Source organism: Pristiophorus japonicus, chromosome 9 (assembly GCF_044704955.1).
Source record: "Pristiophorus japonicus isolate sPriJap1 chromosome 9, sPriJap1.hap1, whole genome shotgun sequence".
Lineage (NCBI taxonomy): Eukaryota > Metazoa > Chordata > Chondrichthyes > Pristiophoridae > Pristiophorus > Pristiophorus japonicus.
The window spans coordinates 114,428,032-114,441,742 of record NC_091985.1 but is presented as its reverse complement, the minus strand read 5'-3'; the positions used below and the strand labels follow the sequence as shown (position 1 = coordinate 114,441,742).

The 13,711-nt window shown below is 48.8% G+C and overlaps 1 protein-coding gene across 2 annotated transcripts in view; it reads left to right on the top strand.

Annotated features, from left to right (window-relative positions):
• sytl3 (synaptotagmin-like 3) overlaps positions 1-13,711 on the top strand; it is a 266,722-nt gene that overhangs the window by 205,070 nt on the left and 47,941 nt on the right. For both annotated transcript variants that reach the window (XM_070889705.1, XM_070889706.1), the window contains exon 7: positions 7,963-8,035. In XM_070889705.1, the coding sequence (XP_070745806.1) occupies positions 7,963-8,035 (73 nt within the window). The remainder of the gene's footprint in view (positions 1-7,962; positions 8,036-13,711) is intronic.

Below are 13,711 nucleotides of genomic sequence, written 5' to 3'. Positions count from 1 at the left end.
CATGGGGTTCTACTTGCAGTCCCCCTCGCGCTCGACTATTTTCAGAAGAGGGAGTGGAGGCAGCGAAGAAGAGGAGAAGATGCATGCATAGGGAGGAGGAGGGGCCAGGAGGGCTCTCAGCAGGAGGCTTTACCCACCTAGGGACTTCAGAAAATACTTCTCTTGTATCCAGTTAAGGGAGGAGCAGTGTATTAGGAGGCTCCGCTTCACCAAAGAGGTGGTCACAGAACTCTGTCACCTCCTGCAATCAGACCTGCAGCCTGAGAGCAGGGTGAACACGGCTCTCCCAGTGGCAGTCAAGGTCACTGTGGCTCTCAATTTCTTTACCTGCGGATCTTTCCAGTCTGCAGCAGGAGACATAGCTAACATCTCCCAGTTGGCTATCCATTGCTGCATCCGGGAGGTCATAGAGGCTCTCTACTCCAGCAGAGGGGACTTCATTGTCTTCTTTCTGAACAGAGAGAAGCAGCACGTGTGCACTTGTGGCTTTGGCAGGATAGCAGACTTTTGCATGCTGTAGAGCGCCATCGACTGCACCCATGTGGCTACTACTCACTTAATGTGCAGTTGTTGTGCGATCACTCCCAGCACATACTGATGGTAAATTCCCGCTATCGTGGCAGCAGTCATATTTATCCTGCGCTAGTTCGGTGTGCAAGCAATTATCTGCACTGTACTTGGCTGCTGGCTTCCCTCTGCAACCCAAATACTTGTGCCCAGCACTCATATAATGAGAGCCATGGTGCCACCAGGAACATCATTGAGCAGACCATTGGGCTTCTGAAGCAACGGTTCTGCTGCCTTGACCGCTCAGGAGGAGCCCTCCATTATTCGAGGGAGCTGGTGTCCCATTTTGTGGTGGTCTGCTGCATGCTCCACAACTTGGCCATCATGAGGGTGCAGCCCTTGCCAGTAGGGATTCCAGGACCACATCAGGAAGAGGATGAGAGAGAGGAAGAGAAGCAAGTGGAAGAGAAGAGGAGGAGGACAAGGAGGAAGAGAAGAGACAGGCAGCAAATTGCCTGCCGCACGGGCTGTCCATGAGGACCTCATCAGACTCTGACGGAAGTGAATGAAACCCCAGACCCTCATTGCTCAGCACTTTCCCACCATTCATCCCTCTGTCACAGAATATCACAGCATCCTCCTGGGCACAAAGCTGGAATGAGAGCCAACACTAAACAAACATTCCAAACAAAATTAATAATTTATAACTATTCAATTTTAATTACAATATCTACTAATCCCTTGCGCAATCCCTTACAGCCTGTCGTTCATGTGCCTTTTCCTACTCTGCTGCTCCTATGCAGTGCTCCCTAGTGCCTGCAGCACGGCTGGTGGAAGGCAACTGAGTTTCCGTGGGGGAGATTTCCGATGGCCGTGCAGGTCGGCCTCGACCAACTGTGGACCTAGACGGCCCGGCTGCAGACTGCAGCAACTCGGCATGGGCGGCAGCAGTCTGACTGACAGGCAGCGGCAAGGGCAATGGCAGAGTAGCAGTGGTGGGAGTCGGAATGCTGTTATCCTGAGAGAGGACAGCACGTTCTTGCTCCACAGAGCCACTGCCACACCCCCAGGGTGCGCCTCAGCATTCCTAGCAATCTGTTGGAGGACAGATTGCTGGAGTGCTATGACACCCTGTACGCCCCTTTCCTCACTAGTAAACTCAGCCATGATGGCAGCAGTCTGAGCTTGTGTGGCAGCAAGCTGAACCTGCCGAACAGTTTGCGCTTCCACTGCAGCACGGAGATATTGGGTCGCTTCTGCCTGTGCTGCTGTGGAAGCCGCAACACCGCCCATCACACGCAGCATCATGGCTGGGTCCATAGTTGTCCATCATTTCCAGCCTGGAAATCATGGGCTCCAAGCTCTGCGCAAAGCCCCGTCCAATGCTGGAGCTGGATTCCTCCATGCTACTTGATATTTTCAAGAGGCTCTCTGGCAGGCTTACCATTGTACCTAACATTTCGGTGTGCTAGGCTGCTCCATCAAGGTCATCATCTCAATCCTGTGTAGCAGAACCTGTGTGTGTACTCGCACTCCAGGGAGCTGGCCCCTGAGCTACCCTTTCCCCCTGGCCTTGGGGCAGCCCACTCATGCTCAGTGCCTCACTTGTGCATCTGTACTACCCTCTACATTCCACAAAGTGCTAGTTTCTTCTTCCTTTCCATTATTTCAATGACAGGCATGCAGGTGGCAGTTCTTGGTTATCGAAAAGCAGAAAGGCACAAGAGTCGGGTTCTGGGAGGGGGGTGGGGAAGAAATGCATGCACACAGCATCAGCAGTTTGAAAGTGAGAAGGGATTGTGGGATGAGGGGGGAGTGGGATGTGAGAAGAAGGATTAGGAATGAGCATACCGTTATAGTCCAAGGGCTTCAACTTCACCTGTTGCCACGGACCCAGTGACTTCCCCTCCAATGATGTCGAGCACCATCTCCTCCAGTTGGCTCAAGTCCTGTAAAGCAGCTTGGCTGCCTCCCATCTGCCGCTGCTAGTGGTGATTGTGAGCCGCCTTGGCCTACAAGAAAAAGGAAAGTGTGTGAGTGAGTGTGGAGCAATGTGTTTGGGCGATGTGCGTGCCATTGTTGAATAGTTGTCAGTGTGTGCAAGGTGTGAGTGTGAGCTTTGCAGCAGTGGTAAGGTTGTGAGGGTGAAGTGAAGCTATGATTGTGATGTCTGAGTGGTGATAGGCAGAGATTGTTGGTAGGTGAGTGCTGGGGGTGTGGTGCATTGAGCAATGTGTGAGGCTTGTGGTGCAGATGGTGCGAAATGGCATTTGCTGAAGCCTTCACTTACCTTGACCTGGCGTGTGAGGTCATTAAACTTCTTGTCGCACTGGATCCATGTCCTTGGTACGTCACTGTTGGCCATGATGCACCCAGCTATCACTTGCCACAGCCTTCTCGATATATGGTTTATGGCTTCCTGCAACCCTGTGGGAACAGGACAGTTCCACTGCCAGTACCAATGCCTCCAGAGCTGCAACAGAGAATCTTCTGGCTCTTTCTATCAAAAGCCCAGCGGGAGATCGAGAGCCAGCGGCAGTTGGTGAGAGGGGAGCGACCTAACAAAAGCCCAGCGGGAGATCGAGAGCCAGCGGCAGTTGGTGAGAGGGGAGCGACCTAACAAAAGCCCAGCGGGAGATCGAGAGCCAGCGGCAGTTGGTGAGAGGGGAGCGACCTAACAAAAGCATACCGGTGCAGCTACAGCGGGAGAGAAAGCAAAATAGAAGTAGAAAGTAATCAAAAAGTGACGTCACAGCCAATGGGGTAAGTGATTGGCTGGTGATTGGTGAGTAGCTTTTCTTTTCTTTTTTATATCAGTAAGTGAACTGTAACATTGTTATTACCAATTTAAGGGTATCTAAGGTTAAGACATGGCAGGAGAGCTCGGCCATGTGATATGCTCCTCCTGTACCATGTGGGAACTCGGGGACACTTCCGGTGTCCCTGGGCGCTACGTGTGTAGGAAGTGTATCCGCCTCGAGCTCTTGACGGTCCGCGTTGCAGAATTGGAGCTGAGGGTGGATTCACTCTGGAGCATCCACGATGCTGAGAATGACGTGAGTATCACGTGTAGTGAGTTGGTCTTACCGCAGGAGAAGGGTCCACAGCCAGATAGGGAATGGAAGACCAGCAGGAAGAGCAGTGCAAGAAAGATAGTGCAGGGGTCCCCTGTGGTCATCCCCCTGCAAAACAGATACACTGCTTTGAGTACTGTTGGGGAGGATGACTCATCAGGGGAGGCCAGCAGCAGCCAAGTTCATGGCACCGTAGGTGGCTCTGCTGCAAAGGAGGGCAGGAAAAAGAGTGGGAGCGCGATAGTGATAGGGGATTCGATGGTGAGGGGAATAGATAGGCGTTTCTGCGGACGCAACCGAGACTCCAGGATGGTATGTTGCCTCCCTGGTGCAAGGGTCAAGGATGTCTCGGAGCGGGTGCAGGACATTCTGAAATGGGAGGGAGAACAGCCAGTTGTCGTGGTGCACATTGGTACCAACGACATAGGTAAAAAAAGGGATGAGGTCCTACGAAAAGAATTTAAGGAGCTAGGAGCTAAATTAAAAAGTAGGACCTCAAAAGTAGTAATCTCGGGATTGCTACCAGTGCCACGTGCTAGTCAGAGTAGGAATCGCAGGATAGCGCAGATGAATACATGGCTTGAGCAGTGGTGCAGCAGGGAGGGATTCAAATTCTTGGGGCATTGGAACCGGTTCTGGGGGAGGTGGGACCAGTACAAACCGGACGGTCTGCACCTGGGCAGGACCGGAACCAATGTCCTAGGGGGAGTGTTTGCTAGTGCTGTTGGGGAGGAGTTAAACTAATATTGCAGGGGGATGGGAACCTATGCAGGGAGACAGAGGGAGACAAAAATGAGGCAAAAGCAAAAGACAGAAAGGAGATGAGGAAAAGTGGAGGGCAGAGAAACCCAAGGCAAAGAACAAAAAGGGCCACTGTACAGCAAAATTCTAGAAGGACAAAGGGTGTTAAAAAAGCAAGCCTGAAGGCTTTGTGTCTTAATGCAAGGAGTATCCGCAATAAGGTGGATGAATTAACTGTGCAAATAGATGTTAACAAATATGATGTGATTGGGATTACGGAGACGTGGCTCCAGGATGATCAGGGCTGGGAACTCAACATCCAGGGGTATTCAACATTCAGGAAGGATAGAATAAAAGGAAAAGGAGGTGGGGTAGCATTGCTGGTTAAAGAGGAGATTAATGCAATAGTTAGGAAAGACATTAGCTTGGATGATGTGGAATCTATATGGGTAGAGCTGCAGAACACCAAAGGGCAAAAATCGTTAGTGGGAGTTGTGTACAGACCTCCAAACAGTAGTAGTGATGTTGGGGAGGGCATCAAACAGGAAATTAGGAGTGCATGCAATAAAGGTGCAGCAGTTATAATGGGTGACTTTAATATGCACATAGATTGGGCTAGCCAAACTGGAAGCAATACGGTGGAGGAGGATTTCCTGGAATGCATAAGGGATGGTTTTCTAGACCAATATGTCGAGGAACCAACTAGGGGGGAGGCCATCTTAGACTGGGTGTTGTGTAATGAGAGAGGATTAATTAGCAATCTCATTGTGCGAGGCCCCTTGGGGAAGAGTGACCATAATATGGTGGAATTCTGCATTAGGATGGAGAATGAAACAGTTAATTCAGAGACCATGGTCCAGAACTTAAAGAAGGGTAACTTTGAAGGTATGAGGCATGAATTGGCTAAGATAGATTGGCTAATGATACTTAAGGGGTTGACTGTGGATGGGCAATGGCAGACATTTAGAGAACGCATGGATGAATTACAACAATTGTACATTCCTGTCTGGCGTAAAAATAAAAAAGGGAAGGTGGCTCAACCGTGGCTCTCTAGGGAAATCAGGGATAGTATTAAAGCCAAGGAAATGGCATACAAATTGGCCAGAAATAACAGCGAACCTGGGGACTGGGAGAAATTTAGAACTCAGCAGAGGAGGACAAAGGGTTTGATTAGGGCAGGGAAAATGGAGTACGAGAAGAAGCTTGCAGGGAACATTAAGGCGGATTGCAAAAGTTTCTATAGGTATGTAAAGAGAAAAAGGTTAGTAAAGACAAACGTAGGTCCCCTGCAGTCAGAATCAGGGGAAGTCATAACGGGGAACAAAGAAATGGCAGACCAATTGAACAAGTACTTTGGTTCAGTATTCACTAAGGAGGACACAAACAACCTTCCGGATATAAAAGTGGTCAGAGGGTCTATTAAGGAGGAGGAACTGAGGAAAATCTTTATTAGTCGGGAAATTGTGTTGGGGAAATTGATGGGATTGAAGGCCGATAAATCCCCAGGGCCTGATGGACTTCATCCCAGAGTACTTAAGGAGGTGGCCTTGGAAATAGCGGATGCATTGACAGTCATTTTCCAACATTCCATTGACTCTGGATCAGTTCCTATCGAGTGGAGGGTAGCCAATGTAACCCCACTTTTTAAAAAAGGAGGGAGAGAGAAAGCAGGGAATTATAGACCGGTCAGCCTGACCTCAGTAGTGGGTAAAATGATGGAATCAATTATTAAGGATGTCATAGCAGCGCATTTGGAAAATGGTGACATGATAGGTCCAAGTCAGCATGGATTTGTGAAAGGGAGATCATGCTTGACAAATCTCCTGGAATTTTTTGAGGATGTTTCCAATAAAGTGGACAAAGGAGTACCAGTTGATGTGGTATATTTGGACTTTCAGAAGGCTTTCGACAAGGTCCCACACAGGAGATTAATGTGCAAAGTTAAAGCACATGGGATTGGGGGTAGTGTGCTGACATGGATTGAGAACTGGTTGTCAGACAGGAAGCAAAGAGTAGGAGTAAATGGGTACTTTTCGGAATGGCAGGCAGTGACTAGTGGGGTACCGCAGGGTTCTGTGCTGGGGCCCCAGCTGTTTACATTGTACATTAATGATTTAGACGAGGGGATTAAATGTAATATCTCCAAATTTGCGGATGACACTAAGTTGGGTGGCAGTGTGAGCTGCGAGGAGGATGCTATGAGGCTACAGAGTGACTTGGATAGGTTAGGTGAGTGGGCAAATGCGTGGCAGATGAAGTATAATGTAGATAAATGTGAGGTTATCCACTTTGGTGGTAAAAACAGAGAGACAGACTATTATCTGAATGGTGACAGATTAGGAAAAGGGAAGGTGCAACGAGACCTGGGTGTCATGGTACATCAGTCATTGAAGGTTGGCATGCAGGTACAGCAGGCGGTTAAGAAAGTAAATGGCATGTTGGCCTTCATAGCGAGGGGATTTGAGTACAGGGGCAGGGAGGTGTTGCTACAGTTGTACAGGGCTTTGGTGAGGCCACACCTGGAGTATTGTGTACAGTTTTGGTCTCCTAACTTGAGGAAGGACATACTTGCTATTGAGGGAGTGCAGCGAAGATTCACCAGACTGATTCCCGGGATGGTGGGACTGACCTATCAAGAAAGACTGGATCAACTGGGCTTGTATTCACTGGAGTTCAGAAGAGTGAGAGGGGACCTCATAGAAACGTTTAAAATTCTGACGGGTTTGGACAGGTTGGATGCAGGAAGAATGTTCCCAATGTTGGGGAAGTCCAGAACCAGGGGTCACAGTCTAAGGATAAGGGGTAAGCCATTTAGGACCGAGATAAGGAGAAACTTCTTCACCCAGAGAGTGGTGAACCTGTGGAATTCTCTACCACAGGAAGTAGTTGAGGCCAATTCACTAAATATATTCAAAAGGGAGTTAGATGAAGTCCTTACTACTCGGGGGATCAAGGGGTATTGCGTGAAAGCAGGAAGTGGGTACTGAAGTTTCATGTTCAGCCATGAACTCGTTGAATGGCGGTGCAGGCTAGAAGGGCTGAATGGCCTGCTCCTGCACCTATTTTCTATGTTTCTATGTTTCTATGTTTCTCTTTGCTGGTGCTCAGCCAGTGTTCCAACTTCAAGTTCCAATTCAAGCTCCAATGACAATGAGGTGCTGCTGCACCAAAGCACCTTCCCTTTAAATAGTGGAGAAAGACTAGGCCAAACATTATTGGCCAATAGACTGCACCCGATATTGGCCCACCAGTTGAGCGGTAAACCAATCAACAGTGCATTTAGCGCTGAGATTAGCACTCCAATTGTGTAAATGTAATCCCATGCAGGCAGCGCGAATTTTGGCCCACTTTGAACGGCCACAGCCAAATAGCGCTGGGCCATGACACCGCCTGTTTTTGGGCTATATCCAATTTATAGGTCTAGACTTTCAACATTTATCATCTCTCCAGGATGGCACAGAATTACAGGTCAAAGCTTAATGAGCTTCAGTGTTGAAGAATACCATGGATAATTGTGCATGATGAAAGATATATTTAATCTATTTATGTTGTTCTGTTTGATAAAATAAAAATTATTGCTAAACTGAGTGGACTGTTTCAGGACTGCACAACTGATCAAAGGTGATTTGATGATTCCTAGGAGGATAAGCAATCAAAAGGATTCACTAGATCTATGGAGAATTTGTTCTGGTCTCTTACTGGCCACATCAAACGTAAGTCAACTTAGCTCCATCTCTCCATTTTTGGTGTCTTGTTTGAATTCCTTTTTTAAAAGGGGTTAAATATTTGGATCTTTGTAGCACTTTGATTTGAGGTCATCCAATGAATATTAGTGGTCTTTCTACGAGACATAAATTCTTAAAGCCCTTGTAACTGAGAAACGGGACTCAATTTTGAAATGGCCAACATTCAAATTGTGGCAAGTTATCAAAATTAAAAATCTGAAATAAAAATGTAAGATGCTCTAATATCTCCTTCTTTGGCTTGGTGCCAATTTTTGTCTGATAGCGCTCCTGTGAAGCAGCTTGGGACATTTGACTATGTTATTATATAAATGCAAGTTGTTGTTGTGAATGTACAGCAGGCCTACCAGTACCAGAAGAAACTCAGGTTAATGCAGGTGTGACTTTTGCCTTGTGCGGGCCCAGTGCAAAGGATCGGTTCGGGGCCCAATTTACAACACAAACTTATCACTGGATCCACTTGAAGCTGTTGATTGGTTCAGGGCCCTGTGCGACTGCACAGTCCTAATACCATCGCTGGGTTAATGTTTTGGCTGTAGACTGTAGGGGAGATTTTTTATAGATGGAGAATCATGGGCTGAGGAAATACAATTTCTTGATGTGCATTGAGACCATTAAAGTGCAAAATCTCCCCTTTTGTGTCAGAACAAAGTTATTCTAATGTTTTCTGTGTATCACTGTGCTTAGAACACTGGTCAATAAATTTTGTGTAGATTTGTGGAAGAATACAATCTGTTTTCATGTTGATTATACCCACGATATTGTGTAGCACACATCAGGTGCTGCCTGGATGTGCTGACATGTTTATTTTGAGACATAGAGTGTATTGTGTTCCTAACACAGATGAGCCTGCACACAGGGAGGTTGAAGTAACAGTGATCTCAGTCTTTATTAAGACACCCCAGAGTGAGGAACAGGCCTTAGGGGCCGACTTATACACAGTGCTCCCAAGGGATCCCAGCATCCCTTGAGACTTCAGGGGATGCGCTCCCTGGTGGCGGAACATAGGAGTGCATGCTTTACAGATGCACAACATCACTCCCCCCCCCAAAGTCAAAGTGAAACTATTTACAAGGTGAGGCGGCCGGGAGCCTTTCTTTCCCTGGTGGACCGCCTCGGTACAAATGTCTGTTCTGGTGTGTTGGCTGTGCCCTCGCTGGGCTAGCGTGTTGTTGGCCCTGCAGGGCTGCTGGGTGAGCCTGGCCTTGCTGGGCTGTTGGGCGTGATGGGTTCGATTTCCTGGTCCGGGGTGGTGTCGTTGATCCTTTGGATGTGTGTTGTGTGTTGTGTCTGCTGTGGGTTGTTCAGGGCAGTCTGTGAACCGCAGCCTCGTTTGGTCCAGGTGCTTTCTGCAAATTTGTCCATTATCTAGTTTGACTACAAACACCCTACTCCCTTCTTTAGCTATCACCGTGCCCGCGATCCACTTGGGACCATGTCCATAGTTTAGCACATACACAGGGTCATTCAGATCAATTTCCCGTGACACAGTGGCGCGACCATCGTTTACAATTTGTTGCTGCCGCCTGCTCTCTACCTGATCATGCAGGTTGGGGTGAACCAGTGAGAGTCTGGTTTTAAGTGTCCTTTTCATGAGTAGCTCAGCCGGGGGCACCCCTGTGAGTGAGTGGGGTCTCGTGCGGTAACTGAGCAGTATTCGGGACAGGCGGGTTTGGACTGAGCCTTCTGTGACTCGTTTGAGACTCTGTTTGTTTGTTTGTACTGCCCGGTCTGCCTGCCCATTGGAGGCTGGTTCAAACGGGGCCGAGGTGACATGTTTGATCCCATTGCGGGTCATGAATTCTTTAAATTCGGCACTGGTGAAACATGGCCCGTTGTCACTGACCAGTATGTCAGGCAGGCCGTGGGTGGCAAACATTGCCCTCAGGCTTTCAATGGTGGCGGTGACGGTGCTTCCCGACATTATTTCACATTCAATCCATTTTGAAAAAGCATCCACCACCACCAGGAACATTTTACTGAGAAACGGGCCCGCATAGTAGACATGAATCCTTGACCATGGTCTGGAGGGCCAGGACCACAAACTTAGTGGTGCCTCTCTGGGCGCGTTGCTCAACTGACCACACACGCTGCATTTCTGTACACAGGACTCTTAAGTCAGAGTCGATACCGGGCTACCACACGTGGGATCTGGCTATTGCTTTCATCATTACTATACCCGGGTGTGTGCTGTGGAGATCCGAGATGAACATCTCCCTGCCCTTTGTGGATAGCACTACGCGGTTACCCCACAACAGGCAGTCTGCCTGAATGTACAGCTCGTCCTTTCGCCGCTGGAACGGCTCTTGCATTTCAACGGGAATGCTGGCCCAGCTGCCATACAGTTTTTTACTAGAGACAGCAGAGGACCTTGGCTGGTCCAAGTCCTAATCTGGCAGGCTGTGACAGGTGATTTATCATTTTCAAATGCTTCCATGACCATCAACAAGTCTGCGGGCTGCGCCACCATCAACAAGTTTGCAGGCTGCGCCATTTCCACCCCTGTGGTGGGCAATGGTAGCCGACTGAGAACATCCGCACAGTTCTCGGTGCCTGGCCTGTGGTGGATGGTATAGTTATACGCTGATAGCGCGAGTGCCCACCTTTGTATGCGGGCTGAGGCATTAGTATTTATCCCCTTGTTTTCAGCGAACAGGGATATGAGGGGCTTGTGATAGGTTTCCAGCCCAAATTTGAGGCCAAACAGGTACTGATGCATTTTCTTTACCCCGAACACACACGCTAATGCCTCTTTCTCAATCATGCTGTAGGTTCTCTCGGCCTTAGACAAGCTCCTGGAGGCATTAGCGACAGGTTGCAACTTCCCCACAACGTTAGCTTGTTGTAATACACACCCGACTCCGTACAACGACACATCACATGCTAGCACGAGTCTTTTACACGGGTTATACAATACAAGCAGCTTGTTGGAGCATAAAATGTTTCTGGCTTTCTCAAAAGCAATTTCTTGGTTTTTACCAATACCCAGTTCTCACCTTTACGCAATAACACATGTAGGGGCTCTAAGAGGGTGCTTAACCCCGGTAGGCAGTTACCAAAATAGTTGAAGAGTCCCAGGAACGACCGCAGCTCCGTGACGTTCTGTGGCCTGGGCGCGTTCCTGATAGCCTCTGTCTTGGCGTCTGTGGGCCGAATGCCGTCCGCCACGATCTTTCTCCCCAAAAACTCCCCTTCTGTTGCCATGAAGGCACATTTCGACCTCTTTAGCCGCAGCCCTACGCGATCCAGTCGCTGGAGGACCTCCTCCAGGTTTTGTAGGTGCTCAACGGTGTCCCGACCCGTGACCAATATGTCGTCCTGAAAAACCACCGTGCATGGTACCGACTTGAGTAGGCTCTCCATGTTTCTCTGGAAGATCGCTGCAGCCGACCGAATTTCAAACGGGCATCTGTTGTAGATGAACAGTCCCTTGTGCGTGTTGATGCAGGTGAGGCCCTTCGAAGACTCCTCCAGTTCCTGCGTCATGTAGGCTGAAGTCAGGTCGAGCTTGGTGAACGTCTTGCCTCTTGCCAGTGTCGCAAATAGGTCGTCTGCCTTAGGTAGCGGGTATTGGTCCTGTCGCGAGAAACGATTAATAGTTACTTTATAATCGCCGCAAATCCTGACCGTGCCATCACTTTTGAGTACTGGAACAATCGGGCTGGCCCACTCGCTGAATTCCACTGGGGAGATGATGCCTTCGCATTGCAGCCTGTCCAGCTCGATTTCCACTTTCTCCCTCATCATGTGAGGTACCGTTCGCGCCTTTGTGGTGAATGGGTCGTGCCTCTGGGACCAAGTGGATCCGCACCTTCGCCCCGGAATAGTTTCCAATGCCAGGCTCAAAAAGGGAAGGAAATTTGTTAAGAACCTGGGTACATGAGGCCTCATCGACATGTGATAGCGCTCGGATGTCATCCCAGTTCCAGCGGATTTTGCCCAGCCAGCTCCTTCCAAGCAGTGTGGGGCCATTGCCCGGGACAATTCAGAGTGGCAGTTCGTGCACCGTGCCCTCGTAGATGACCTTGACCATGGCGCTGCCCAGGACAGTGATAAGCTCTTTGGTGTACGTTCTCAGTTTCATGTGGATGGGGCTGAGGACTGGTCTGAGTGCCTTGTTGCACCACAGTCTCTCAAACATCTTTTTACTCATGATGGATTGGCTAGCGCCAGTGTACAGTTCCATGGCTACGGGTAAGCCATTCAATTTTACATTTAGCATTATAGGTGGACATTTCGTCGAAAATGTGTGCACCCCATGTACTTCAGCATCTGCCTCCTCTCTCTGAGGCTCGAAATTGCTTTGATCCACCATGGTCCGATCTTCCTCTACCACATGGTGGTTAGCAGATTTTGCAGAGCTTGGTGGTGCCCCATTGTTCCACAGCTCTTGCAAACATACCCTTTGAAGTGGCATGAATAAGCTGAATGGAAGCCTCTACAATGCCAACAAGGTGTGAATTGCCTTGCATTCATCCTTTGTTGTGGACTCTGAGTCATCTGGGTTACCTGAGGCCTGCTGGCAGTTGCAGACTCGTGGTTTCTGCCCTGTACATTTCTGCTCGCAAACACAGTTCCAGTTAATTTATGAACATTGCTAGCACTTGTGTGCTGAGAGATTTGTTTGGTGTTATCACTGATGGACATAAACGCCTGTGCTATCGCAATGGCCTTACTGAGGGTCGGTGTCTCTACAGTCAAAAGTTTTTGTAGGATGGTGTCGTGGCCAATGCCCAGTCCAAAAAAGTCTCTGAGCATTTGCCCCAGGTAGCCATCAAACTCACATTGTCCTGCAAGTCGCCTTAGCTCAGCGACGTAGCTCGCCACTTCCTGACCTTCAGATCGCTGGCACGTGTAGAACCGATATCTTGCCATCAGCACGCTCTCCCTCGGGTTAAGATGCTCCTGAACCAGTGTACACAGCTCCTCATATGACTTATCTGTGGGTTTCACTGGAGCCAGAAGATTCTTCATGAGGCTGTAGGTCGGTGCCCCGCATACCATGAGGAAGACTGTTCTCCTTTTTGCAGTGCTTCCTTCTCCGTCCAGCTCGTTGACTACAAAGTACTGGTCTAGTCGTTCGACATAGGCTTCCCAGTCCTCACCCTCCGAGAACTTCTCCAGGATGCCCACAGTTTGCTGTGTCTTTGCGTTGGATTCGTATACTCGTCGCCAGTTATTGTGTTCCTAACACAGGTGAGACTGCACACAGGGAGGTTGAAGTAACAGTGACCTCAGTCTTTATTAAGACACTCCAGAGTGAGGAACAGGCCTTAGGGGCCAGCTTATATACAGTGCTCCCAAGGGACGCTGGGATCCCTTGGTACTTCAGGGGATGCGCTCCCTGGTGGCGGAACATGGGAGTGCTTGCTTTACAGATACACAACAGAGTGAAAGCTGGATTTGGAAGATTCAGTTGCAGAAACTGTGATATCTTGAGACACAGTTTATACACATAATTGCACAACATGGCTTCCGAGTAGAACTGTGCAAGCACATGACTTTATTGTTATTACATCAGTAGTCCACTAGATGGCTCTACAACACTTCTCCCTCCTTATTGAAGAAGTTACTCATAGGAAATAATCATTGTACATGACTTGCATGGTATACATTTCTCAAATGGAACCTATTTTATGTTTCTAA